This window comes from Petromyzon marinus, chromosome 38, assembly GCF_048934315.1.
Source record: "Petromyzon marinus isolate PM22_M1 ecotype Great Lakes invasive population chromosome 38, UKy_Petmar_22M1.pri1.0, whole genome shotgun sequence".
Classification (NCBI taxonomy): domain Eukaryota; kingdom Metazoa; phylum Chordata; class Hyperoartia; order Petromyzontiformes; family Petromyzontidae; genus Petromyzon; species Petromyzon marinus.
The window spans coordinates 9,830,822-9,857,687 of NC_133704.1; the positions used below are offsets into that span (position 1 = coordinate 9,830,822).

The window sequence follows — 26,866 nt, forward strand, 5'->3', positions numbered from 1 at the left end:
TGGTAAAACTGGCATCTGTGCTTACAACGTGAACTAACAACTTGCTGTGTGCAACTCCACGCCACGTGATGAGCTCTCTCTTATTCTTGGTTCTTTCGGTAACGTCACGTAGAAGGGAAATAATAAAATAATACTAATATAAAACAATAAAATTCTCACGACGTTTCGACTGCAACACAAGCAATCATCGTCAGGTGTGAAAACCGCAGCAGGAAAATTTGAAAAAAGTCGCGGTTTTTTCTTAACGTTAGCACCACGGACAGCAACTGGCGGTTGTTCACGAAACGTCGTGAGAATTGTATTGCTTTATTTGCATTATTTTATTATTTCCCTTCTACTTGACTTTAGCGAAAGGACCAAGAATATGAATCCCCGCAGTCACGAAAGCTTTCAATCGAAAATTGAGCTCTCTCTCTTATTTCTCCTCACTTTCATGGTTATTTGTTGTATCGTTACAAAGTGCATGGGAGAACAACAACAACAACAACAACATTTTAAAGTGGCCTTCACTTCAGATAATTTCCGCACCCCCCCCCCAAAAAAAAAAACCACACATGTTTACAATGGACTGCTACTGTTACATTCTCACACATTATTCGTATTCGTACTCCAGACCTGCAGCTATTTGGTAATAAACGAAGTTACCGGCAGGTAAGAAGAAAAAAAAAATTTCAACTTGTTGAGGAATTGCCCTGAAATCCAACTCTCAAGAAATATCAATACTGTATTTAAACCAATGGTGGCAGATATCAAAGCGAGCAAAAAAAATGTGCACACATACATTCCCTTTTAAAGAGGTTTCACTCTTGTCATTCGTCTTCTCCTTCAGCTACAGAAAAGGCAACATTTGTGGACATAGTCCACTTCCTCTGGCACAATGCAACTCACACTTTCCAGGCACTACCACACCTTGTCCAAACTAAATGTCCTCACTAACTCTAATAAATCGGATTACTACTTCAGGAAATATGTACTTTCAATCGATGCACTGGCGTTTGTTTTACGCGGCACACACAAACACACACTCTGCGACACTTATGTTGATGGGATTTCTGAGAATACCATACTTCGTACGTTGGAGGCGAACACTTATTTCCATAAAAACGGACAAGAACGTCTTTGTCCCAATGATTATAGTATAAACAGCCATACACCCAAACACTGTTATCGATTTTATGTAATAATAAACCCTGACACAATCCGTGTATACTTTGATCAGGAGTGCTCAAAAGTGGATGCGGCGAAATATCCACGGGCTACATTTAAAGTCAAACGTAAATGCTGCTTGTTCTTGCTGAAGCAAATTAAACAGAACGCATTATCTTCTTGGCTCTTTCGGTAAAGTCACGTAGAAGGAAAATATTAAAATAATAAAATAAAACATAACGGAATCAATTTCTCACGACGTTTCGGCCACAACACAAGCAGCCGTCCTCAGGTGGCCAAAACGTCGTAATAATGTTATTCCATTAAGTTTTATTTTTTATTATTTCCCTTCTACGTGGTGACTTTACCGAAAGAACCAAGAAGATGAATCCCTGCAGTCACGAAAGCTTTAAATCGAAACAGAACGCATTAATTGAACACATTCCACTGCGCTTACGTATTAACGTAGAAACGTTGGCCGAGTTTACGCTTAACGCGAGCAACGCAACACGAAGGCCTTAAAAGCACTGCCATGCATAGAAGCAGCACGGAGCAGCACCCGTTCACGGGCAGTCCTCGACTTACGGACACAATTCGTTCCCGAGACCCGTCCGTAAGTCGAACGGTTCATAAGTCGGAACAGTAATTTACTGTATATTTAAATGCGCACACGCACACACACTCCCAGCACGAGGCCGACTCATTTACGTATCAGCGGAGTATCGCTCAGCTGAACAAAACAGTGCCGCTGTTCAATTTGCAAATCGAGAGTTCGCGTTTTAAGTGAATGTTAAAAAATATATTATTTTTTTCATGGAAGCTGGTTCGTAAGTGAGGTCGTTCGTAAGTTGAAGACTTCCTGCACGGAAACTGAAACAAACAGAATAGTCATCAGCACTGGCTGCAGCAGATCACAGACGACACTCGTAGTGAACAGGACAAATCTAGATCTGAAGTTTTCGTGACTGCAATGATCCATACTCTCTGGTTCTTTCGGTAAAGTCACGTAGGTATCAAATAAAATATTTAAGAGTTGCTTATGACAAGAGATTTTGCCTGGCTACAGCAAGTTTGTTGCTGCTGTGGTGTTCCCACCTGATGACGGATGCTTGTGTTGCTTCCGAAACGTCGTGATTTAATGTTTTTAATAATAATTTGTTTTGTATTTTATACCTACGTGACTTTACCGAAAGAAGCAGTGAGGAGGACAAATGCGAGCGGTAACAGAGACCCGTTCATACTCCACGCTGTTAAGCAGCCACTAAAAGAGTTTTGCCTCCACGGCTGCGAACAAAGGAGCTCAATTCAAAATAGAGGCAATGGAAAAAGACGATTCAATGATCCACGTTCTCAGACAGTGACGGGTTATTCTGGCATCAACATCTAAAGCATGATAATTACCTCCCATTACACCTCACCGAATGGTTTGTAAAGGCTGCGTGGCCTCATTGCCTCTACACTTTTGATCCACGTGGTCTGTGCTGTTCATCTTATTGTGCCTTCTCAAATTACCAACAGAATATCAACCATCGTACTGGCAGCCTCTGGTACCATTCAGATGGGACAAGCTTCAAAAACATATTGCCCCAGTCTTATTAGTTCCCCCGGTTTAATCCAACTGCACTTTCGGCATCATGTCTCAAAGACCAAATAAATCCATTCAAACATTCTCACAAGAGCAAGTGTATCTCTGTGCTTCCATCCACCGAGACTGTTAAAGTGATGTTCCACGGGACGTTTGGCAATCCCTCAAGTGGTCTTTCGAACAGTGCGAGTCGCAATTATACAACGTGCAACAATGAGGTTGTTCGTCGTTACGACAGAAGCAATATTTTCTCTCGGTGACCAGCCTGAGACCATCAACCCGCTGCACTCTATAATCAATTCCGTTCGAGCAATGAGTAGCTGCTTGGATTCTACTCCAGGATCCGAGTTGCACGATAGACACTTTGCGTGACACCATTTGAAACAGGAGGGGTGAGAGTGCAGTTGTGTTGACACATTTCGGAATTCTTCCATTTCCACTGCAAATAAGCGTACCGTGCCCCAGGTGCATACAGAATTCGTAGGAGGCTGGGTTCCGGGGGCGTTTAAACCCAGTGAATTGCAGCTGCAACTCCTTCTTTTACCGGGGGCATAATTGCTCATCCATGTATTAATTAATCAGGCATTTATTTATCTTTAAAAAAAAACTAACATTTTTTTAGTCTGGCAGCAGGAAAGGCTTACGAATACATTAATGGGTTCTGTTCAGTTGAATTCTGCTGTTCGACTCTTGCTATATAAACTGTTCATTTTAAATTTTGATTTCGGCTAAACATCACTGTATATTTAATAGAAATCCTGACTTAGTAAGTTGTTTCTATCGATAACCATATTCAGATGCGATTCAGATTGATGGCATGATTCAAAATGCACAGTTTAACCAATACTGCAACTTCAAATTGTAAAACTGATGTTTCAAATCAAGATTAAACTGATGTTTATAAACGTGTATTTTAACATGATTTACACTTTTTTTAAATATCCTCTTTCATCAACAAAAGGCAACGCTTAAATTCGTAGCCATTCTGGGATATCTGCCTGCTTTGATCTAGCTACATTGTGCTTAGTATTCTGAGCATCCTCGGTTAAATGTGATGTACGGCACGAGAAAGCCCACGAGATTAGTTGTATGGGTTTTAGAGGGCCTGGCTGCTCCTTGGCACTATACATTCCACGTCGCCAAATGAATACTAAAGAGATAGCAGTGGTACAGGACCACGATTCTCGGTAAGCAACTTGGGTATGCAGAGCAGCGCTCGCCTTCACCTCCATCCAATATGCGTCGGTCATTGTGTTTAAAGATGAGAGCGAGAGAGAGTCAGTGGAGGATGAAACGGCAATCAAGACATCGAGTTAAACAGCACTCTCCCACTGTTGCATAAATTCAAACACGTGTCTTAAGAGCCATGTTCCTAGGATTGCAAGAATGGAACAATGGTGTATGTTCCTTATCTGATATACATACGATACTTTATGTTGTCAGTTCCAAACGTGCAGCGTAATATTTATATGATCGCCAGGTTAGTGATATGCGATTGTCTCCTTTCAGTTTGGCTCTGCACAAACCAGGTTGATGGGAACACACAGCAGCTGCGACGGCCAACGTGATCTGGCCGTCATCACAACCCCTGAGCAATAAATAAATTACTGTAATTGGGGGAGATGGCCTTTGCAACCCATACGCCAATGGCATCGTTGGGTCAAAAGGTGCACAGCATCTTATTTTTTTTTACTGAAAGTATCAAATGTATATACTTTGCATCGCACACATATACCTCAACGATGTGGTGTAAATGTCAATTGTATACTTGCGCTGTAGACTTTTATAAACATGTTGACCCAACATAACCAAATGTTAAAACATTTTCCCCCAAATGATTTACCGTCATGTTTTAATAATACAAAAATTATTTGAACCCCAAAGCATTTGAAGTTGTAGACACAAAATTTGTGTTCTTCAACGAGGTGTCCATGACGACAGCAGCATGCACTTCTGAACACTCCTCCAATTCCCTCGGCACCAGAATATGAAATCGTCATTGCATTTACATTCATACATGATTAAACGTTAGATCCTGATTAGCTAAGGATTGTTAAAGGCTGGATAGACTTTAAAACGCGTGTATCTGAAGCTCCAAAACTAGAGCAAAATGTATGAAAAGAGGAGTAATCGTTATGCAGCTGGATACATCAATCTTGTGAGATCAAGATGCCACAGCATGTGAGGGCCTATCGCACTTTTGACACGTGTGAGCCAAGCAACGATCATATATTAGGACGTGAGAGCAAGCCAATCAGACATGAAAACCCATCGCATGAGGCATCATTGTTACTTTATGTAATTTAAGCCAGATGCTGTGGTACCACATGCTTTTGGAGGCAAGGGTTGATGGATCATCCTCCCAGAGACCGTTGGGCTACGAGGTGGCCAGAAGATGGTGGTACAGCGAGTGGGTTCATGGACCTATCTGTGCAGACCTTTGATTGTTATTCCCCCTCACGTGGGTTTTCTCTGACAGATAATTATCTCCCCCCCCCCCCCTCCACATGTAAAATAATATTCTTGGTTCTTTCGGTAAAGTCATCTGGCTACCATGAGAGATTCGTTCATGAGGCTATCCACATATACAAACACAGAGACAATTTCAACCGAGAAGATGGATTCTGGCTTAGCAATCATTGGAAGGATTTGATAAACCATTTCGGGTCTTAATTGATTGTTCACGCTTACGGTGGCTTTCAGACCGCATCCATTATTTTGGTCTCCCCCCTCCTCTTGTCCGAACATAGATGGACTCGTCCATCTGAATAACTGGCAAATCGCTCTCCGTGGTGCTAACGTTAAAAAAAACGCCACTTTTTTCAAATTTTCTTGCTGTGGTTTTCACACCTGATGATGATTGCTTGTGTTGCAGTCGAAACGTCGTGATAATTTTATTGTTTTATATTTTTATTATTTTATTGTTTCCCTTCTACGTGGTGACTTTACCGAAAGAACAAAGAACATGAATCCCTGCAGTCACGAAAGCTTTAAATCAAAATGTAAAATACTCTTTATATCTAACTGATAAAACTGGATCCAGTTGAAAAGGTAACAATGGATAATCAGCAAGGCCTTCCTGAGTGAATAAATGTAATTATTCACATGACTGAGAGCTATGAATACATTCCAATCAAGCTTTGATACGAGTCACCCAGTGAGTCCTAGTCTATTCAAAGCTCTCACATTAATGAGAGCTATGAATACATTCCAATCAACCTCTGATACAAGTCCGCCAACGAGACCGAGTCATGTACGATGTTCCCCGTCAAATTTCAGCGAGCTCGACATCAAATTGGTTTTGGCATCGCAGTTGCACTGACAGCAAACACCCTGTAAGACCACCCTGTATCTTCACTCCTTGGTGTAAGGAAAATACCAAAAAGTGTTTCTTAAAATAGTAATTTTCCATAATGCACAACTAAAATATGTAGATATAGTGAGCAATCTCCCATTGGGTCATATCATATTCGGCACAAATTTACCGTGCGAAGCAATATTCTGTTCTCCCAAAATGACTTCTCTTTCTGTCAAGTGGGTGTCCGTTGTTATCGTCGTTATCTGTTCACTTTATTATTTAGTACATTAATTGTTGTGGAGAGACGAGTGGGTCTCCTTTTCACGCTCGGTGGATTAAAACTTTTGGTGTACACGAGGCAAAGTTTTAGATGTTTTTTTTTTCAGACTGGATTAGAACAAACTGGAATGTGGAATGATCACCACAACTAGTGCTTTTGCATTTTAAACGGGCAGTGTGCTGGAATATTCGGCTCTCCGTGCCTCTCATGCACTCATCATATGAAAACACGTCACTAGTTTGGTGATGAACAAGGGAGTAACAGCGTCTCAATGATCCGATTTACAAGTAATCCATAAATGTCAGTCTTTACATCACTATAGTCACCCATTGCAAACAATCGGTTGAGTTCAGAAAGCATGTGGCCCATTTCATGGTACACGCTATTGGTCACCTGGTGTTTCTATGCCAAAAGAAAATGTGCTGTACTGTAGATAACAATAATGATCAGTATTGTAACCATTCTGCCAAGTGCACTTGATTCACTGCACAGTGGCATGTGGTCAGAAATGTACACAAACGATTTGCTGCAAAGCATCTTCTTGAACTCCCTCGGATGCTTTGCTATGTAACACGCGAAGTGTGTCCACTGCCCACCTATTGTCAGCATGTTTTCAACACATTTGTAAATTTGTACAATTGCACGTTCAGTACTTGAATATGATACAGGAGTTGCAAGGGGAACTTAAATACTCTCCATTGAAACAGGGGGATACGCCTGCCGATTGCAAGTCATAACAATACCGTTAACATCAATCCCTACAAGATGATGAATTTTGCTATTCAAGGAAATGGCTATACATAATAATCAATTGATGCCCATGCATTTCATCACTGAGTGTAGATAACGTTCCCCAACTTAGAAGACTTCTCACAGAAGTTACTCATCCGCGTTGAAAAAGTTCTTAAATTGGGTTCATATCACCACCGTGCTTTTGAAATATCCGATCTAAAACTTTTGGCCTCAAACGCATTTGAATTTGGAGTAATTTAATTCACACTTGAAACCACCAAATGCCTCTCACTCAGCCAATTCCATGACTGAAACTGCACATCTATCTTCACAATTCTGCATCTGCTATGAAAAAGAAATGTCGCCCTTAAAACACAATTTTATACATACCCTATGGTTCTTTCTCTACCTACGTGACTTTACCGAAAGCACCAAAGAGTATGGATTCCTGCAGTCACAAAAGCTTAAAATCAACATAATTTCATGTTATCACGAAGATGCATCTCAATGCTTAAAACAGAACACAATCCTATAAATGCATTTTTGATTGCAAAGAAACACATCTCATTCATATATTTAGAGCTTTGCGTACATCAAGAGCGGCGTAGACTCCTGCCAGCTAACTCGCTCCGCAGGCCCTGCACAACCAGCACCACCTCTCAAAAACATCCGACAACTTCCACTCAGTGGGAGGTTACTCCTTCTCTGCTGCTGATGCCCCAAGTTGTGACATATTCCACAACAGGGCAGGGCCATTCATGCTGTCATCTCCCTGCCCGTTCCAATCCAGGCTCAAAACCTTACTCTTCTCTTCAGCCTACGACTATCTGACAGGCTAATTTCTCACAATACAAGGGCACTGCCCCAGCCTCTGTGGTTGGACCATCTCTAGCTCCACCCACCTACATTGATGCACCCATCTCAGGCCAATATAAGACCTCGTCTCGGCAGCTTTCTCTCTCTCCCTCTCACCTGAAGACGATTGCTTGTGTTGCGATCGAAACGTCGTGATATTTGTATTATTTTTTTTCTATCTACGTGGCTGTACCGAAAGCCCCATAGAATATCTAAGAAGTGTCTTTCCTTCATAACACATGGACGTATTTAGCGGTACACCGGTGCAGCGTAACACACCGGTCCTCATAATACAGTCTGACGCTGTCGCTATTGCCATTGAGTGAGCCGCAGATTCTCCATCAGCAGTTGCCTTTCGAATGTGTGACATGAGTCGTAAACGTTTGGTGCCACCGTCTCGCAAGAAATGATTCCGGAAATTAATCGAGGAACCGACAAACCAAGTCTAGGGCACAAGGAGTCAAAACTTGGCCTTTGGAACACGGAGCCAGCCAATCGCCATCAGGCTGGGTGCTACTATACGGCAACAGACTGTGAAGCTTCGTGTTCAGCCGCTCATAATGTCCGTCTTCTTACGATTGCTTCGACATTACCAACACCGACTTTGACGCACGACCACCACCAGCACCAGCACCACCACCCCGCAATATTCTCACCGTAAAATAAATGATTGCGAAAAAAATGCGTTTTTTTTTATACCGCGCACCACCGATGTACCGCCAATACGTTCACATTCCTCCCCGTTTCTATGGTCACTGTGACACGCATCCCACCATTTCATACAGCATCTTGAGATGCAGCGGCGTTTATATTCTCTTTCAATAAAAATTCAAATGAGAATCCGGCAGCACAGATGCCATGTAATGGTCAGAATTGATGAAATAGCATCGGTGAAGGTGCACCAATGGACACATTGATAAAACTGCCCAATGTTATCCAACACAAGCTATATGCAACCGAAGGAGTATTTAACACTTGCCATGATGATAATCATTGTAGGCTGGCTTAAGGGTGCTCCACACACAAGTACTGTGAAAGCAAGGGCACTTGAAAACGTAATCATGAGATTATGTACTGGTCGCTAAATAATCGGTTGTGGCCAGATTCAAACCAACAATAATTGAAATATAAAACAACCTTCGACTGCTTTGTATTGTCGAGCAACGAGAAGAGGCGCGCAGTGCTCCTATCCGTGTGCCACCGGGGCAGAAGAGAGATGTCGTCATGTGACGTCATCATGTGGCTAGAGCAACGCCTTTCCCGCGCGGTCTCATCACCCGGCCACTGGCCGCAGCGTGAGCAGAGGCAGTGCGGAGTCCGGCGTGTAACGACCCTGTGACAAGCGCGGCGCGAGTGATGAATGGGACTGTGTCGCCGGCACCTCTCTCCCTCTCTCTCGAAAAATCGCGTGAAGCAGAGACCGGCCTTCACGGCAGATGCCCCTGGTCAGTATTAGCAGGGTGTCGTCTTATTCGAGCCCAGGCAGGTTTCATTTTATTGGCACCCCTTCGTCAATCCACCGTGCCTCACCCCCCCCCCCCCCCCCCCACACACTACTGCCGAGATTGAGTTGCCTCCCTTAAACGGGTTCTAAGGCAATGTGCTCTCGAGTCCAACAAATCACCACTTCTGCAGATGATAATGAATGTCTGCTTGGGAGAGCGGTGGCACGCGGTGGTTCGCGAGACGCGCTACCCAAACTGGCGACCTTTAATTCGATTGCCGGGCGAGGTTAATAACCGGCGGTGGGGAAATGTCTGGACCAATCCTGGGCGCCCCCCTGCACCGACCCACATTGACCAGTGTGAAGTACGGTCAAATATCCCACGACCAAAGTGGGCATGGGGAGGCCCCTCATCTACGCTTTGGATTGACAAAAGTAGAATTGTTATAAATATATTCACCCGGTCGTTAAGACAATCAATAAGTGCAACAATAGCAAAGGTTAAAGGTTTAAATCGCAGGCTCGCGGGAGATGGTGGGAGATTGTGGAGGCCTTCATCCAGCAGTGGATTAACAACAGATTCCACTTCCAACCCCTTTCACCTTACATGGCAGTATCTGCCATGCTCGCCCACCTAATATTTTGCTCTCTGCTGCCACCGGTTGAAGTCTTCCTCTGCAGGCTGTGTGATATTTGGCTACAGTGCATCATAAGTCACCGAGACTTTTTTTGACGATTCCTCGTCAAGTAATCAAATATTTAATACGACGCTAAAATACTATTGCTTTCGAGTGCTGCAAACATGACCCGGTATGTCATGCGCGCGTTATGAACAAGAAAACAAAGCATTCCTTGCACCTTTTCATACTGTGGTATTATACATGAACTCCAACCAATTTGTAATACACCACATATAAATTAAAAGTCACTTGTGCTTATTAAAATGCGATGAAGTAAAACGTATTTAAGTGTGAGGGTGGTTTTGTGCTACTTGACCCAGCTAAACAAACCTACTAAAACAACTATTTAACACGAGTTGACTTTGAAGCAGCAATGCCTTAACAGGTGCAAGACATGATCTATTTAATACTTTAATTCATCATGATTATGTAAAAATTTCCTTTTTTCATTCATTAATCCATGGGACGTCCACTTAATCCATGAGACGTCCACTCGAAGCTATCATCGCCAGGGCTCTCACTTGCTTTAAATGAAGAAAAACTGAGTGCAGTAACAAGCAACACTCAATTGTTGACCTTGCACAAAGTCTCAAGATGTGCACAGCAGTCCGTAGAAATATTCAAAAAACAAAAGCATAAGTAACGCGATTCTAATTTTCATCAAAAGCGAATGCTGCTGTTAGCGACGGCTAAGGAAGGCAGGCGCACGCTGTACAAAATGAGGAAAAAGTGGCCTCACTCTGGACTTCAGCCGACGACATTGAGGTACATATGTCCACATTAATGAGCAGAAGTATGTATCCCCACGACATGCCAAATAATAATTGCATCCAGAGTGATAAAACACAGTACCTCCGATAAGCACGGTTGGCTACATACGGTGCGAAATAAGTACAACATACTTACGAACGTACATACATACATACAGCAGAAAATAAAAAAATAAAACCGCTTCGAACAAGGAAACACATTCCCTGATCCAAGGCGCTTTTTCTCAACCACGCACGTGCTCAGCCTGCGGCTCCAGCTGCACGAATCGACGGCCGCGCTCCATACCGCAGCGCTCGAGAGGGTGAACATCTCTGCCCTTAACCCTGTAACGCAGCCTCCGCGTCAAAACACCGCCCCCGACCCCCTGACCCCCCCGTAGTACGCGCTTCGGGGGGGGGGGGGAGGGGGCTACGGGTTGAGGCTGATGGACTTGAGGGTGGCCGTGCTGCCGGTGAGGCCTGATGCATCCACTGCCTCCCCGTCGGAGGGCGGCCTCTGCTCAGGAGCCGTCGCAGACTGCCGTGTCTCGCCGGGGCGCGTCGCCTCCACCGACAGCTTCCTCATGCCTGCGGGGCGGTCCTTGTAAAAAAAACTGAACCTGAGCAGAACAAAAAAAATGTATATGAATATAATAAATAAGCAAAAGTTTCAATAGTCGTAACAGAAAGGCACGGTTTGGGAACGGCAGTCGCCCTTGAACGTTAACGCGCTGAAATTCATGAGGATTGGATTGCCCCGATTGGCAGGGTGATATTTGCAGGCAGGTAGTTATTGAATAAATTGCACGCACAAGAAAAATCCCTAACGCTACACGTGCCGACTTGTACGTGAATCTATTATTCTAAAATGAAACATTACTTTTTAGGGACGGCGAGCGTCACTCCTCATCCCTCTCCTGTTACAATATCAACGAATGTCATTTATGTGAGTTGTGTGCAAGACTTCATCACATTCGTAATTGGGATTTACAGGATAGTGGCATTTCAGTGCATTATAATTATTATATGATTTAACAATGAACTATGGAACTTGATATTTTGAATTAAAGCCTTTAAAAGGACTGGCTATATAAACAAATGCAGGTAAACTGTGCCGGTCACTTATACCATGTTATCCTGTAGGTAGTACGACAAGGTGGACATTCACAATACTTATTTTTAAACTACTGTCTCCACAGCTGTATCGACCCTGTCTCCAGCTGTGGAATCAGGGCTAGAAGGCAGGAAGATTACTGAAATGAGGACGTAAAACATGAAAGGAAGAATCCGGATTAAAGATAAGGCCCAAACAAGGATAAAGCAGTGGTAAGTGGGAACTCTTTAGTAAGTAAACATGCTGTCGAGCTCTAACCGAACGACAGCCGGATGCTGGGGTAGTCTAAGAGCAGACCTTGAGGGTCAACTGTCGACTTGAAAACAACTACGGAAACAAGCAACAATAATGGCGAGGTGTGGGTGACATTCATGACACTGGCCATCATGGTGACCTCTTGACCTTGATACCTCAACTACTGTTAATGAAGTCGAGACCTAACTGATTGCATTGAATGCCCTGGGCTCACCGCATGAACCAGCGAGACGAGCATGCAAACGTACACATATGAACAAAAAACGGAACAGATTAATTAATGGGTAAATAGACGTCCGCATAGACAGAGAAGTGGATGTTTTTATATTGTTCCGCTTAAAGTGACCTAATGGTAGCACGTGTGCCACTTGTTGTAGATATTCACGGTTTGAATCCAGCAGCCTCTCTTCATTCACACTTCGGGTGTATTAACCATCCAAATACAAGCCCTCTTACTTCAAAATGGACGTCAAAAGATCCTGCGAGAATCATTCGCAAGAGCACCCCATTGTGTGACCAGCGTCACGGTCCAAACTTGCGAAGTGTGAACAAATTACCCACAAATCACTCGACTGGAATCGTCACGAAAAGTCCTCGCTCAACGTCTTCCCACACAACGCGTTTTTTTTGTCGCTCTAACGCTTCTCACACAAGGCGGAATGCGCCCGTCAGTGACGCGTTTTTTCTGTCGCTCTAACGCTTCTCACACAAGGCGGAATACGCCCGTCAGTGACGCGTTTTTTCTGTCGCTCTAACGCTTCTCACACAAGGCGGAATGCGCCCGTCAATGACGCGTTTTTTTTGAGCGATCGACGAGCGACCACCTTTTCCTCAAGCTGCGCGGCCGATCCGGTACGGGAATTCCGGGCGCACGAGCGGAATGATAGCAGCGCGGGACGGTGTACCCTCACCTCAGCTCTTTGTCTCGCCATCCTGCAACTCTCCCCCCCCCCGTCCCCGCCGTTTTTTTTCTTTTGGGGAAATTATTTTTCACCCCGCGCGTTTTTGCTGAACGCGCCATTAGTCGTCAACGCATCTACCGCGTTAAGCAAATACACAGCGATCATTGCCGTCGACTGCAAACATTTTTTTGTAGGAACCCTCCTGAAAGACAGTAATGAGGCGCCGAGAGGCTGTACTGGGTAAACAAGTGTCGCGACAATAATAATAAACTTACAAGCGACGGATGCCCGAGTCCTGTGGGGAAGGCTTGACGATGGCGTGTTGTGATGGGAGAGGTCTCCCGGGAGGTGATGGGTCCAGGTCACTATCCTCACTGCAATGGGGGTGAAAATGTGTTCATTTTGTGCTCACAAACCCAGCTGCTACATCCTGCAGTACAGCGCTAAAACACACCCAGAGCATTGTGTACATCCCACCTCGCAGAAGCCATTGAAATGAACAACTTGATGCATCTTGAAGATTAACCAATTTGGGTGCATTGAAAGTGATGGAAGCCCAACGGAGCAAAGCGGACACAAAGCATTCGGCTACTGGAACACAGAGAAACTTTGTGGATGAAACTGTATTCCTCGAGACAGGGCTGGAGGTTATGGAATAAGAACACGAGGAGGAAACGTGTGGAGTCTTTCCGGCCAATGACAAGTGAGGTTTGTTATTGCTGAACATCCACACATCTCACAGTGTGTACGGTAAAACAACGCTGTGCAACATATTGAGTGTCGGTATGTAAAGCGTTGTGTTTATGTGATGTTTTGCAAAGACATGTGAATACTACAGTATAGAGCATATATTACCCGCGGACAAAACAAGCTACTTCAGATCGCATTGAACCCAGGACAGGTTACATTTTACACATCATGCTGTCCGCTGCTTCTGTAGCATTCACCAGCCACACAGTTGCAGACACACGTGATAACGTGTTGGAATGTCACAGGCTGACACCTACGTGTCTCCATGTGACATTGGTACAAACAAAATACACGTTCAGATCCATATTATTGGGTCTTTCGGTAAAGTCACGTAGATAGGTTCAAAGAAAATAACAAAAAATAACCAAAAACTACAGAAAGACGACCGCTTGTGTTGCGAACGAAACGTCGTAGTTTTTTGTAATTTTTTTGTTATTTTCTTTGAACCTATCTACGTGACTTTACCGAAAGACCCAAGAATATGAATTCCTGCAGTCACGAAAGCTTTAAGTCAAGATTTACGTTCAGATCCATGAAGGAATGCAAAACCTGGTGGTCTAAACTGAATGTCAAATCGCTCATCTTGAACAAGCGTCCCACGAAATTTGAAACCGTCAATTTGAAAAACCTAGACTCAATTGAAAAAGGTGTGAAACAAAAAAAAATCAGTCAGAATTCCCCCCCCATTCGCAGTTCGCTCTTCACAAACCAAAAGTGCGCATGTCAGAATAAGTGAGCAAAGACAGTCACCCTTATAGAGCAATGGCACAGTAGAGTATTGTGAAATGTATCTATTAGTTCACAAAGCAAGATGACATTCATCACCAGATATGAACAATGATGACACACGCACAACATGTACTGGGAAGTTGTTACAATTACTGTTTTGCAGGTTAAGGGAATGAGATTTTGGGGCACCATCTTATATCTGGATACACGTATATATATTGAACATATGAGGGAAGACTACAACAATATAATTTACTCCTCGTAAAAGTGATAGTTAAAGCGCGTGCTGCATTTTTGCCTTGGCCGGCTAAGTTGTTGCATTACGCACGTGTTGTCTGGGATTTGATCCGGCCTCCCTTGGACAAGACACCACGCGTTGTCAATGACATCTCAACTGGTTTTAAGTAGAAAGCAAACGCGTAACACTTTTTGCCGGCCGAATACAGGCAAGGGGGGGGGGAGGGGGGGCGGCAGGGGGAGGTGAGCAAGCATCGGTTCCCTGGGGGAATATAAAGCGAGTGGGCACACGACAGAGGACAGCGGGGGGATTTCAGAGGCGGCAACGAGGTGCCAGGACAAGAATTCCGGGCGATCAGTTCGACGCCGAGCAATGGGAAAGTGCGGGAATACCTGACGGGAAAAAAACCTCGCAGCCGTTTCCGGACGCCCGACATCCATGGGTGGTTGTGGCTGGGGTGGGTGCCGGCGGGGGAAGCCCGAAAGGGTTTCAGAGAGCAAAGGATGGGGGGGGGGGACACAGCAGGGACAGGAGGGAAGGAGCGGGCACAAAATAAAATGAAGGAGAAAGTGGAGAAAGGGGTAAGCGGAAGAGAAAGGCAACAGGTGGCCTTCCTTGAAGGGTAATACTAAAAAAAAAATCGAGCATATTCACAGCATCTCCCTTGCCCCAACCACTTTTGTTAGTTTTTTGCCGATTCAAGCTGCGCTATTCACTCGCAGACCAGAAACATGGTTCGTAATTTCACTTTGTAGGTTTTCGCGGTTGTGCTGTACGGCTCTCCGACATGCTTTCGGGTTGTACCGCGTGCTGTTCGGCATTAGGTCTGACATTATTCTCCACGTGCTGGGAGCTTCTTTAATTTGTTCTGGAAGGACACACCAGTTCCTAAAGAAGCTCCCAGCAAAAACAGGGAGTGAAAATGTCGTACGTCATTCTGAACAACACGCGGTACACAACCCGAGAATACGTCGGACAGGCACATGGTTCTTGTGACTCGCGACAGAGCCTGGGCAACGCACACACACAAGCGCACACAAGCCAGCGCAATGCGGCACCCAGGCATCGGCGGACGAGACCGCAAGTTTTGATTTCAAGCTTTCGTGACTGCAGGTATTCATATTCTTGGTTCTTTCGGTAAAGTCACGTAGAAGGGAAACAATAAAATAATAAAAATATAAAACAATAAAATTCTCACGACGTTTCGACTGCAACACAAGCAATCATCATCAGGTGTGAAAACCACAGCAAGTGGCAAACCCAGCGAGTTAGCATTCACCGCTATGTCATTTCTTCAATGAAGATTTATGATAATCGCGACCCCATGCAAAATCTGGATTTTATTATATCTACCCATTCCTGCTGTTTAGAGAGTGCATTCATCAATTGCGGAGGAACCTGTTATGCGCAGTAAACATTAATTAGTTCTGGGAGGCATATCAGTCCACACTTTAGTGAGCCATATATCGAATATTTATGGCTTTTGCAAATGCAGAAGCCTCATTCATTGACTATTTTTAGACAGACGTGTTCATTCATTTTTTTAACCACTGACCGTGTTTTTCATATGGGTTTAATTGTGATCTACTCGAATTGTATAGGTCTATCGATTTATCCCATGTGTGGGTTTTTTTCTTTCTTAGCATAATGGAACCTTTGCATATTAATGTCATGAGACATTTACACAAAGTTGAAACTACCCAGACAATCAAGTGAAATACACAAGAGCTTGATTTCCTCATTCTTAAGAGTATCTTCTTCATTCAACAGAACCTTTACAATGTTTTATTTTATTTACAATCCTTTCTTAATCCCCTTGTGAATGAATGCCTGACCAAGCCAAGTCAGTTACGGGGGTTGTTTGACCATACTTCACTGCGCTGGTCAATGCTTGTCCTCAGTACTATTGCATCAAATAGCGTCAAGTTCGAGAAGCATATACTTTGCTTCCCATCATCATCATCATAATCAGTCATGCTCTATCCTCTGCTGTGTGAAGGCATCCTCAAGTCGAACAACCATTTCTCGTGGTCTTGCAATGTAACGATCTACCTGCACGCGAGCCAATTTAATCGCTCCATCTCCCCGGTTTACGTGCTCTCAGCCGTAAATGTCATCCCTTCTATCGACGCGTACCGTCCAAGTCCACTTTTCTTAACAGCGTACGTGTGACGTCTTTAACCTGTATTTGTTCATTTACCCACATGGATCAGAAATAAGGTCAATTGACGAAGACAATGGAAAACTAAAGAATATACAATGAAGCGTGGAGAGGCGGAGAAATAAACTGCATGCGTACGAAATGTAACGTACCAAAATCAATTGATCAAATACAACTCTCAACAGTAGCAGAACATGCGTGCCAACAAGGACACTCAATTGATTTTGATAATGTTGAAGTTCTGTGCAAAACTAGCTACTACTGGCTAAGACTAATTAAATAATCTATCGAAATTGAAAGAAATAAAAATAATTTTAACCGTTCGGATAGCTACCGCCTTAGTGCTGCGTGGAAGCGAATTATCAAATAAAACATTGTTTAAATGCATGCCTACAAAGGGCAGCATACTTCAATAGGGATTACCGTTGGTACGGCTATTTTAATAAACACAATAGACAGGAAGGACATGTTCAAAGGGCTCGCATAATGCATAATGTACGTTGCATCAGTAATCCCCCCCCCACGTGGTGCAAGAGCACAGAAGCGTGGTCACCACATCTACGCCTCTATAGTTAGCCTTCTCCACAAATCTGGCTGTCGCCTGATGAAGCTAGTTGTAATTACTGGCGAAACGTCGAAACTCAGATTGTAAATGTTGTGGCTTGGCTCTCCAACACACCAGTGTGCTGTACTAGTGACGAATTGGCATGTTCTGTTTAAGTGACAACCCTTACGAGTTGGCCGTGTCGGGTGGTGGCGGGTTTTAACAACACATTTATATATTAACGCGATCTAACCCAAAAAAAACCTCTATTATGGAGACCACAGTGTCGCCACTAATATACTTTGCTCTCAAGGGAGATTTACACATTCATACCAAACCTCTTATCATCAGTGTGTCACCAATTCGCATTGGACCAATGTACTTATGACCATCCTAGGGGTAAAATTTGAAGCACTGGACAAGAACACATATAACATAGATAGATAGAGTAAAAAAACACAAGAATGTAGTTTTTTTTAACTGGTGCAAAGCCATGCAATCGCTGCAGTCACGCTTGGTTGTACGGCACACACGTTGTGTTTGTGGTGTTGCAGTGCCACCTCCAGGCTACCCGGTATATACTTTACTGTCGATGTTAAAAATCACTGAGAAAAAAATGTAACTGGAAATCTGTATACATGCACGTTCGCCTGATTAAATATGGGCGTAAAAAAAATGTTGGTCAACCCAGCCAACACATATTAAATGTACATTAACGCAACAATTCATTCGTTAAAATGAACTCCTAATACTCATGATATTAAAAAATATATATAATTTTAGATGCATCAAAATAATACGATGTTACCTTTGGGCTTACAGAATGCACAAAACGTGACGGTACAAAAATAATGAGACGGTACGAGTAAAATAATTCATCTTGAATTCAACCTCACCTCCACATCACAAAAACGTCATGAAAATCCTGGTGTGTTGGGGTGACGGAACTTGTATACCATCTCACAGAGGGCACATGATGGGAATATATGCCTCGTGGGATGTTAAAGATATGCCTTGTGGATTGTTAAAGATATGCCTCGTGGGATGTTTCAGCAGGAAATTCCAAACACAACTCTGAAAGACCCACTGCAGCACATCTTTCTACTTTCTCAATTCAAATCACATTACAGGCATGAACACACATGATGTAGAGAGCACTGAGCCGACTGCACCAGCAGATTTTACATGTCTGCGTGTACGTACAGGTGTGATAGACTTGAGGATATTAATTTCAATCAGCTTTCGCTCTCTCTCTCTCGAGGTCACGTGGGACGTATTTATCAACCATCAGGTGCAAGCAGTGATAACTTTGTATTTTTTTTATTTAAAGCTTTCGTGACTGCAGTGATTAATATTCTTGGTTCTTTCGGTAAAGTGACGTTGAAGGGAAACAATAAAATAATAAAATATAAATAAAACAATAAAATTCTCACAACGTTTCGACTGCAACACAAGCAGTCATCATCAGGTTTTCACACCTGAAAACCTGATTTTCACACCTGAAAACCTGATGATGACTGATGTGTTGCAGTCGAAACGTCGTGAGAATTTTATTGTTTTGTATTTTTTGTCAAATCTACGAATGGTAAGCGTAAAAAAGACACGGTGGTGGGAATTTTTAGGATTGAGTTGAAGGAAAACCCCCTGTGTTCACGTGAGCAAATCGGTGAAGCTGGAGAAGGGATCACAGCCGGACGTTCACCAAGAGGAGCACAGCGAACATCGAGGCAGTGCATGCGATTGAGGCGACGCAGCCGAAATTGAGCCCCTTAGTGGAGGAAAGGCAATACAGCAGCAATATCAGCTAAAGCGGAAGCCAGGTGGCACGTACATAAAAAGCAAGATCTATCCTTCCACCCATTCCATTTCTGCCCACCGCACAAATCCTGATCTCCAAGACACTGTACAGTTAAGAGTAAATAAAAGAACAAGCTGCTCAGCACGTGCAAAAAACGAGCAGAACATCTTACATAGAAGGTGACGGGTGGACAGAAAGCAGACTTAGATGGAGGAAAAACAATGCTTAACCAATATCAAGAGTTCCATACATGACGGGAGTAATTTTACCTCTTGGAAGACTGCCACGGTAAAGGCTGACGAGCAACATTATAAAGCAGCGCCATGCAAGAATTGGAATAAACCAGTTCAGGTGAAGCAAGTGTAAATGCTGGGAATGTAACAATGCATCAACTCAAAGACTAAAATCGATTCTTACAATCACAACACATGCATTTCATCGTGCACGTACGAATCGATTGTTTTCGATTGGTACGTCATTGTATGTAATCGGTTCAAGTGAAGAAAGATTGTTTCTTGAATTGAATTGCAATCCCAAATCATGAAAACATAATCACATCGTGAGAAGGACGAATTGTTACACATCCCCTATTAAACGCCTAAGAACATTAATGCGTTGCATAAAACAGGGTCCTTTGGGTCAAAGCAGACATTACTCGTGACCAGAAAGAAAGGGGGCAAAGGTGGCCACTCAAAGTGGAGCCCAGAATGCTCATCCTTAGCTACACTGTGAATGTGCACCCTTTATTTGTGACCATGTCAGAGGCCATGGGGAGCGAGCACCTCCTGTCCAAGGGTGACCTCGACTTAATTAAGGATAGCAAATCTGTACATTCCAATGTGTAATCAAAACAACACAGTGAATTGCAAGCTGAAAATGTTAACACAATTAAGAATTGAAATATTTCACGATGTATAATTTTTAAAATATGGATATGAAAAAGATACCCACATCTGGTTATTTTTCTCATTTACAGAACAGTACTTAAAAAGGACTTGAAATTAATCGTGTCATTTATTTAATATTAAGCAATATAACATTAGTTACAAAAAAATATATCAATATGTGAGCCTCATTTTGCTTACCTCTTGAAAACATCTGCATTCAAAATTTGCCAAACAGGACCCCACCTTTTGGGAACCACACTCAACCCTCTTTGGCTGAATTAATGTTGTGGTGCTCGTGATTACCGGGGGGGCTCGCAAATAACGCAGGCTGCACAGTGTAATGAATACATGTTGTCCATTTTGTTACATTTTGTACTCATTACAAATTTCCACGTGATAAGCCACTTAGTTGAGCTATCACGTGTGACCATTTTGCTTCTGATAAAGAACTATATATATAAAAAAATAAAAAATAGTTGATAGGTTTTTTTTTTTTTCACACCCTAACGCCTTTCCACTGATTCTGAATGGCTGCTTCCAATGAGAACAGTTCTGAGACTGTGGCGGGCTGAGCCGCAACATCCCCGACACCTGGCAGGTCGTGCCGCTCATCACCTCTTATAGTACACCAGCTCCTCCTGGAGCAGGAAGAGCTTGGCCTTGAGCTCGTTGCGCTCCTGTAGGACCTCGCGCAGCTCCTGCAGCGTGAAGCGAGGCCGGTTGGGGTCCTTGAGATCGACCACGAGCTTCCCGTCCATCTGAGCTCGACCAAGGACACACGACACCACGCACCCACGTTTGCGCACACTCGCAGCTCCGCGCCGCCATCGAGCGAAGAAGCTCGAACAACCTTGGCCACGCGAGACGAGACCGACGCTCGCTGCATTTCGAACGTTGGCGTACAAAAACAAAACGCGTGCACGCCAACAGCAGGTGGCAACAGCAGATGGCGCTACAAAATTAGTCACGAAATATTCGTAAAGGAGGGGATTTTTTACTTTGATGGCCGAGTCGACGAAACTCATCAAACGCGACGATGACTGCTGACTAGCCACCAAACACCAGACAAAATTAACGACTGTGAATGAAGGTGCAGGCTAAGATCATTTTGCAAAGTTATTAAAATCACGCTGCTTATCTGATATTGGGTGGGGGGAAAAAAAGTGCGCCTCTCACCCCAACATTTAATGAAAGTGGGCTACATTTGCTTTATGCTCGAGTCAACTCGACAAAAAGAATGACTAAATGAATTTCACACATTAAAACCGAACTAAAATTCTGCACGCTGTCTTCAACTAAACTAGGCACTGTAACAAAAAAATATGCCGACTAATTGGGCACTGTAGTACAGCAATTGAATATTAAATCTTTGTGTGTGTACAGCTCTGAGTGTTACCCCCTCATATGGGTGGGTTTTCTCTGGTCACTCTCGTTTTCTCGAACACACCAAATCCTGATGGATGGAACTGACCAAACATTCCATTGCAGGAACCCCCAAAGAGGACATAGTCAGGCTTTAATAGATTTTAAAAAAAATAAAAATTATGTGCAAGACTTAAAACAATGTGTTTGATGCACAAGAAAAAAAATAAACACCTGGCATGGCCATCTGTTAAACAGTTAATAACACCTCAAACATAATTAGGATGCTTTCCCACCTGATGACGGACGTCGTGATTTATTTTTATTTTATTTTACACCTACGTGACTTTACCGAAAGAACCAAAGAGTATAATTATGATTTATAGCCTTGGTCAATTCATATATTTTTTTTTTAAATAGTCATATGATTCTACTGGACCTGTGTGATGAACCTTAAACCAGGCGTGGTACTACACCACGACCACCACCACCAAGTTTTAACTCCACCCTCAATCCTCAATAAACCCAAATGTGTCTAGTAAAAAATGAAAATAATCATTAAGAAACTGCTTACACTTGTTCAAACAAGACGATAGCGCACAATTTAAATATCACTTCAAAGGACTTTAAGGGAACAGATGCTGGGCAGGACCTTTGAGCTAAAAGTAGCATTATATTGCCATCTGCTGGATTGACTTTGTTGGCACACAGTGGATTACTGGATTCATATCAGCATGCAGGCGATGTCACACTGCTAAGGGCAATAAAATAAGCAAAGTGGATTATCAGCGCAACCCACTTCTCGGTTAATCACATCCAACTGAGATTCCAATCGCCAAGGTAAATTGACATTTTATTTATTTTTCCATAGACCAAACCACATTGAATGCACCAACATCTCAGAAGCTAAGCAGGATTTAGCTTGGTTAGTACTTGGATGGATGACCCATCCGTGCATGCCATGTGTTGAAAGCGAGGTGGCCAGGAGATGGCAGAACATCCAATGGGTTCAGTCCACAAATTATTTAAAGGATTGGATCTGTTGAACGCGTAGGCTTTCGCGACCAATATTACCAACAAATTTGTCTGTCGCCTGATTATGCAAGTTGTAATTACTGGCGAAACGACACGTTTATATTTACGTGAGCTAACCAAAAAAAAACTATATTATGGATATTAAGGATTGGATCTATCTGATGATTGAGTCTCTCTGCCAGGAGATGGCAGTGTTGAGTGTTCACTTCCCCCTGCCCCTATCTGGCCAATATAACCCAACAAAAAGCATTAGTAGTGTAAACATAAAACATATTGGATGAGCTTTATAAGTTGTGCAATGGCTATATTTCAAGTTCGGTGACATATGGCATCATCAATTAGGAGTCCTCGTTCTTAGTGGCAGCAATGGACAGACAACCATTCCTCCTTCACGTGCCTAGGCCTGAAATAAGATCTGAAACTAAGTTCCAAGCCTCAATGTGCAGATAAATATTCAGTGCCAAATATTTCCGGATACACACGAGGCAATCAAATGCACGGGTATCCAAGGTTGCATGCAACTCCAATCACTAAAACACGCCACACCTGTGCAGCTTTTGGGTACATGCAGGGATTTTCTGCAGATACTCTAGTTTTATATTCCATACTAGCTTTACTACCCGGCTTCGCCCGGGACTTGGATTCACCACGCCCGGCCGCCTTTGTCTCCCCAGTGGCGATGTTCACACACCAGACGAGTTACTCGTTTGAGGCCGAGTCGACCTAGGGGAGACCCAGGACCGGTTACAATAATCTTCACCGGTGGTGGCCGAGAGCGGGAATCGAACTCGGGTCGCCGGGTTCGTAGCGCAGCGTAGCGCTAATCACTACACTACAATGCGTTACGCTTCCACATGCGCGGGTCACGTGACAGATTTGACCTCAGCTCACTTGCCATGCAAAAATTATATGCATTATTGAGCTCTCCCCTCCCCCCCCCCCAAAAAAAGTTTATTTTTATAATTTTTGCATGGTGTAGAGTATGGAAAGTACCCACATTGGCAAATTTCAAGTTTGTTGCATGTCGGGAAGTACGCTAAACATTTTGAACAAACACACATAATCACAACTTTGCCTTTTATATATATGGAGATAAGTCTAGACAAATATTTAAATGAAGGACCCTCCTGAAAACAAAAGTCCCAGGACTCAGTAAGGCTCTCCTGGATAGACAAAGAAAATAATGAAACATTTTAAGTAGGTTATACCTTCATCTTTACAACCGAGTTGATGTGCTTCTAATGCCCACTGTGTTAATGGCAAACATGCTGATGTGTGTTGTAATAAGTTTTGTACCCTTTATCTGGCACCAAAACTGACACCTTTATACAAGGGATCATGTTTGCAATTTGACTGCTTGTGTTGTGGTTATTGCAAACATGATCCCTTGTATAAAGGTGTCAGTTTTGGTGCCAGATAAAAGGGTAAAAACCTATTACTATATCTTACTACTGGCAAAGGAGGTCTCATAATGCTGATGTGTATTGCACCACGTTAATGTTAGCAAGGCAGTCAATCAGAGCTCTTGGTAAGTAGTTTAGACTCATTACCCACACACTTTCATCTTCTTCATCCTCTACCCCAGGGAAGAATGAAAGCTGTTTAAGAGAAGAAAAATCACATATATGTGCTGCTCCAGTTATGTGATACTCAAGCAAGACATAAACACAACAGCACCATCATCGCCAACCTGTGAAACAAGACGTTTGTGAATCAGTCACCAATTATAAAACATCTCAACTGTGCTTCACAGTTGACGATCAAAGCCTTGTCGCCAATGGCTGCACAAGAAGAAAATATATAATATTAAGCAACTGAAGTCAATGCGTTTTTTTTTTCTGCCAGCTACAACCTATATAGTCAGTCAAGCAGGCAATGGCATGTCAGATGCATGGGCGAATCACACTGCAGTGTGTTGAACGGGTCCCACGGTTCACATGGAGTGCTCTCGCCAATAACCTCTGGTAATCCAGCAGCATTCACCAAACGTGACCCTGCTGATGAGACCCTGAAAGATGGGAACCCAGTACAGAGTTTACTCGCCGAAAATAAATGCTGCCTGATAATATTTGTGTGGAAAACCAAGAGGCTAAAGGACTACAAGTATGTTTTTATTTATGTGTGGAGACACAGGACAGAGCGTTGCATATATATATGATTCAACCCATAATGCTCTGAGGCAATGCGTACGTTTGCGCACGGCGTGAAGGATCACCACCCTGTTTGCTGATATAAGGCGACATCATGAGCAGTTACGAGTCAGGGTCAATTGTCTTGGTGTAGACAGCGCCGTATTATCCAATGGGCAGAGTGGGGACCGGGCCTAGGGGCCTACAAAAACTAAAGGTGCCTATGGGAATTTTTTTACCATGTGTTTTTTTTGTATGATACAAATTTTTACCAAGATATTTCTCGAATAAATATATTTATATGTAGCAAGGATTAACGCAGTGTATAATAAAAAAAAAAGGCAGAGTCATGTCAATCTCAATAGTTTTTCTTCATAAGGTGAGAAAAATTAATGCCGGAGATAAACTTTTCGAGATTTCTTCATTGCAAAATTAGCAATAACATCTTCAAATTGTGTTTTTCGCATTATCTCATTCTCTCAACAGACAACAGTGCAAGGAGAGCACCACGGGCAGTGCCAACTGGAAAAAAAAGTTATCACTAAAGCCTACAAGAACCTTTATCTGGGCCCTGGGTGTAGAAAGTTAAGAGGTCACACTTTTGCCTGATGCCTAACCCTGAAATTCAAGAACCTGATCGCAATATTTGGCGACAAAATCCAAACAACGGGTAACGTGTTTAGGTCACAAAAAACATTCCACATGCTCGGAAAAAGAATTCTACCGAGTCTCTGTTTATTCAACACTGGTCAAGTGATGCAAGAGCAACCAGCATTTGGATGCACAACGACCCAAGGGGAACGCCGAGAGAGTCGGTGTACACCCTGACTTTGACAAAAGCCGGGGGGGGGGTGCGGCGATATTTGGCGACAAATCCAAAATACGGGGAACGTGTTCGGGTAACAACCAAAATCAACATTGCAAGCACAATTTTCTACTGAGCTGCTGTTTATCAAACACTGGTCCAGCAATTGTAAGAGCACCAACACAAATGAGCAAAGGAAACCTCTCGAGGGCTGGGGTGTGGAGGTATTTGGCGACGAAAAATACAGGCAGCGTGTTCAGGTCCATGATAGGGGCGTTTTTGGGTTAGATCGCGTAAATATCAATGTGTCATTAAATCCGCCACCACCTGACACAGCCAATCGGTAAGTTTTGTCACGTAAACAAGACATTCCAATTCGTTACTAGTTCAGCACACCGGTGTGCTGGAGAGAAAACCCAAAACATTTAGCATTCGAGTACGGCGCTTCGCCCGTAGTTACAACCAGCCTCATCAGGCGACAGTCAGAGTTGTGGAGAAGCAGGTAACAACAACAAACAAACAACAAAAAATCCACATTGTAAGCATACATTTTTTCAACCGAACTGCCGTTTATCAAACACTGGCCCAGGAATTGTAGTAAATACACAAATAAAGCAAGCGAGCCTCCAGAGGGCTTGATGTACCTTGTCCTCGCCCGTGCCGGGGTGGTGTGCCACCGCGCCCTCCTGGCACTCGCTCTGCTCCAGGAAGGCGCTGGCGACGCTCGCCGCCGTCTCGCGCAGGCGCCCAATCTCCTGCTCGCGCGACTGCAGATCGGCCTCCAGCTCCACCTTCTGCTCGATGAGCGACTTCCCCTGCGCCTCCATCACGGCCAGCTTGTGCCGCAGCTCGTTGTTGATCTTGATCAGCCGCGAGAGCTGCTGCTGCAGCTACGGAAGGCACGGACACACGCGTGTGACGATCGCACCGTCGCCAGCTGTGGTCAATCCACCGCTGGACGAAAGCCTCAAGCACGATGTGATTCTATCACTCCATCTCCTTGGTGGATGTCCTCTTGGACACGTTCCAAAGGCTTTCACAATCCCATCAGTATTCTTCATCATCGGTGTGGCAATGGCACTTTAAAATAAATATTTTCCCCGGAAATATTACAATTGCGCGAGCGGCGTCACATCATGAGGTGAAGTCTCCATTAAACAACTCTCACAATGAGCAGTGTATCCATATATTAGAGAATGGTGCGTGAATGTTATATCACTGAACTAATTCTGTAATACCTTCAAAGACCCTTTTAATGCATACACTGGGGTGAGGGGGGAGGGGTAGCTCCCACATACCCTGCTGCTGAAAAATGTCCATTGCATGGCAGTGCAACCAATATATTGCATTTTAACAGCTAGAATGTAGCCAAAGTGAAACACAAACTT

General features: G+C 43.5%; 1 protein-coding gene across 6 annotated transcripts in view; it reads right to left on the bottom strand.

Annotated features, from left to right (window-relative positions):
* Window positions 1-3,332: 3,332 nt before the first annotated feature.
* Window positions 3,333-26,866, bottom strand: part of LOC116950143 (RILP-like protein 1) — a 44,155-nt gene continuing 20,621 nt past the window's right edge. For 4 of the 6 annotated variants that reach the window (XM_076072648.1, XM_076072647.1, XM_076072646.1 and 1 more), the window contains exons 6-11: window positions 26,123-26,368; window positions 24,095-24,142; window positions 20,763-20,905; window positions 15,150-15,209; window positions 13,316-13,414; window positions 3,333-11,389 (exon numbers count right to left, since the gene is read on the bottom strand). In XM_076072648.1, the coding sequence (XP_075928763.1) occupies window positions 11,200-11,389; window positions 13,316-13,414; window positions 15,150-15,209; window positions 20,763-20,905; window positions 24,095-24,142; window positions 26,123-26,368 (786 nt within the window). In that variant the 3' untranslated portion in view covers window positions 3,333-11,199. The remainder of the gene's footprint in view (window positions 11,390-13,315; window positions 13,415-15,149; window positions 15,210-20,762; window positions 20,906-24,094; window positions 24,143-26,122; window positions 26,369-26,866) is intronic. The other 2 variants (XM_076072649.1, XM_076072650.1) reach the window with 2 other exon arrangements.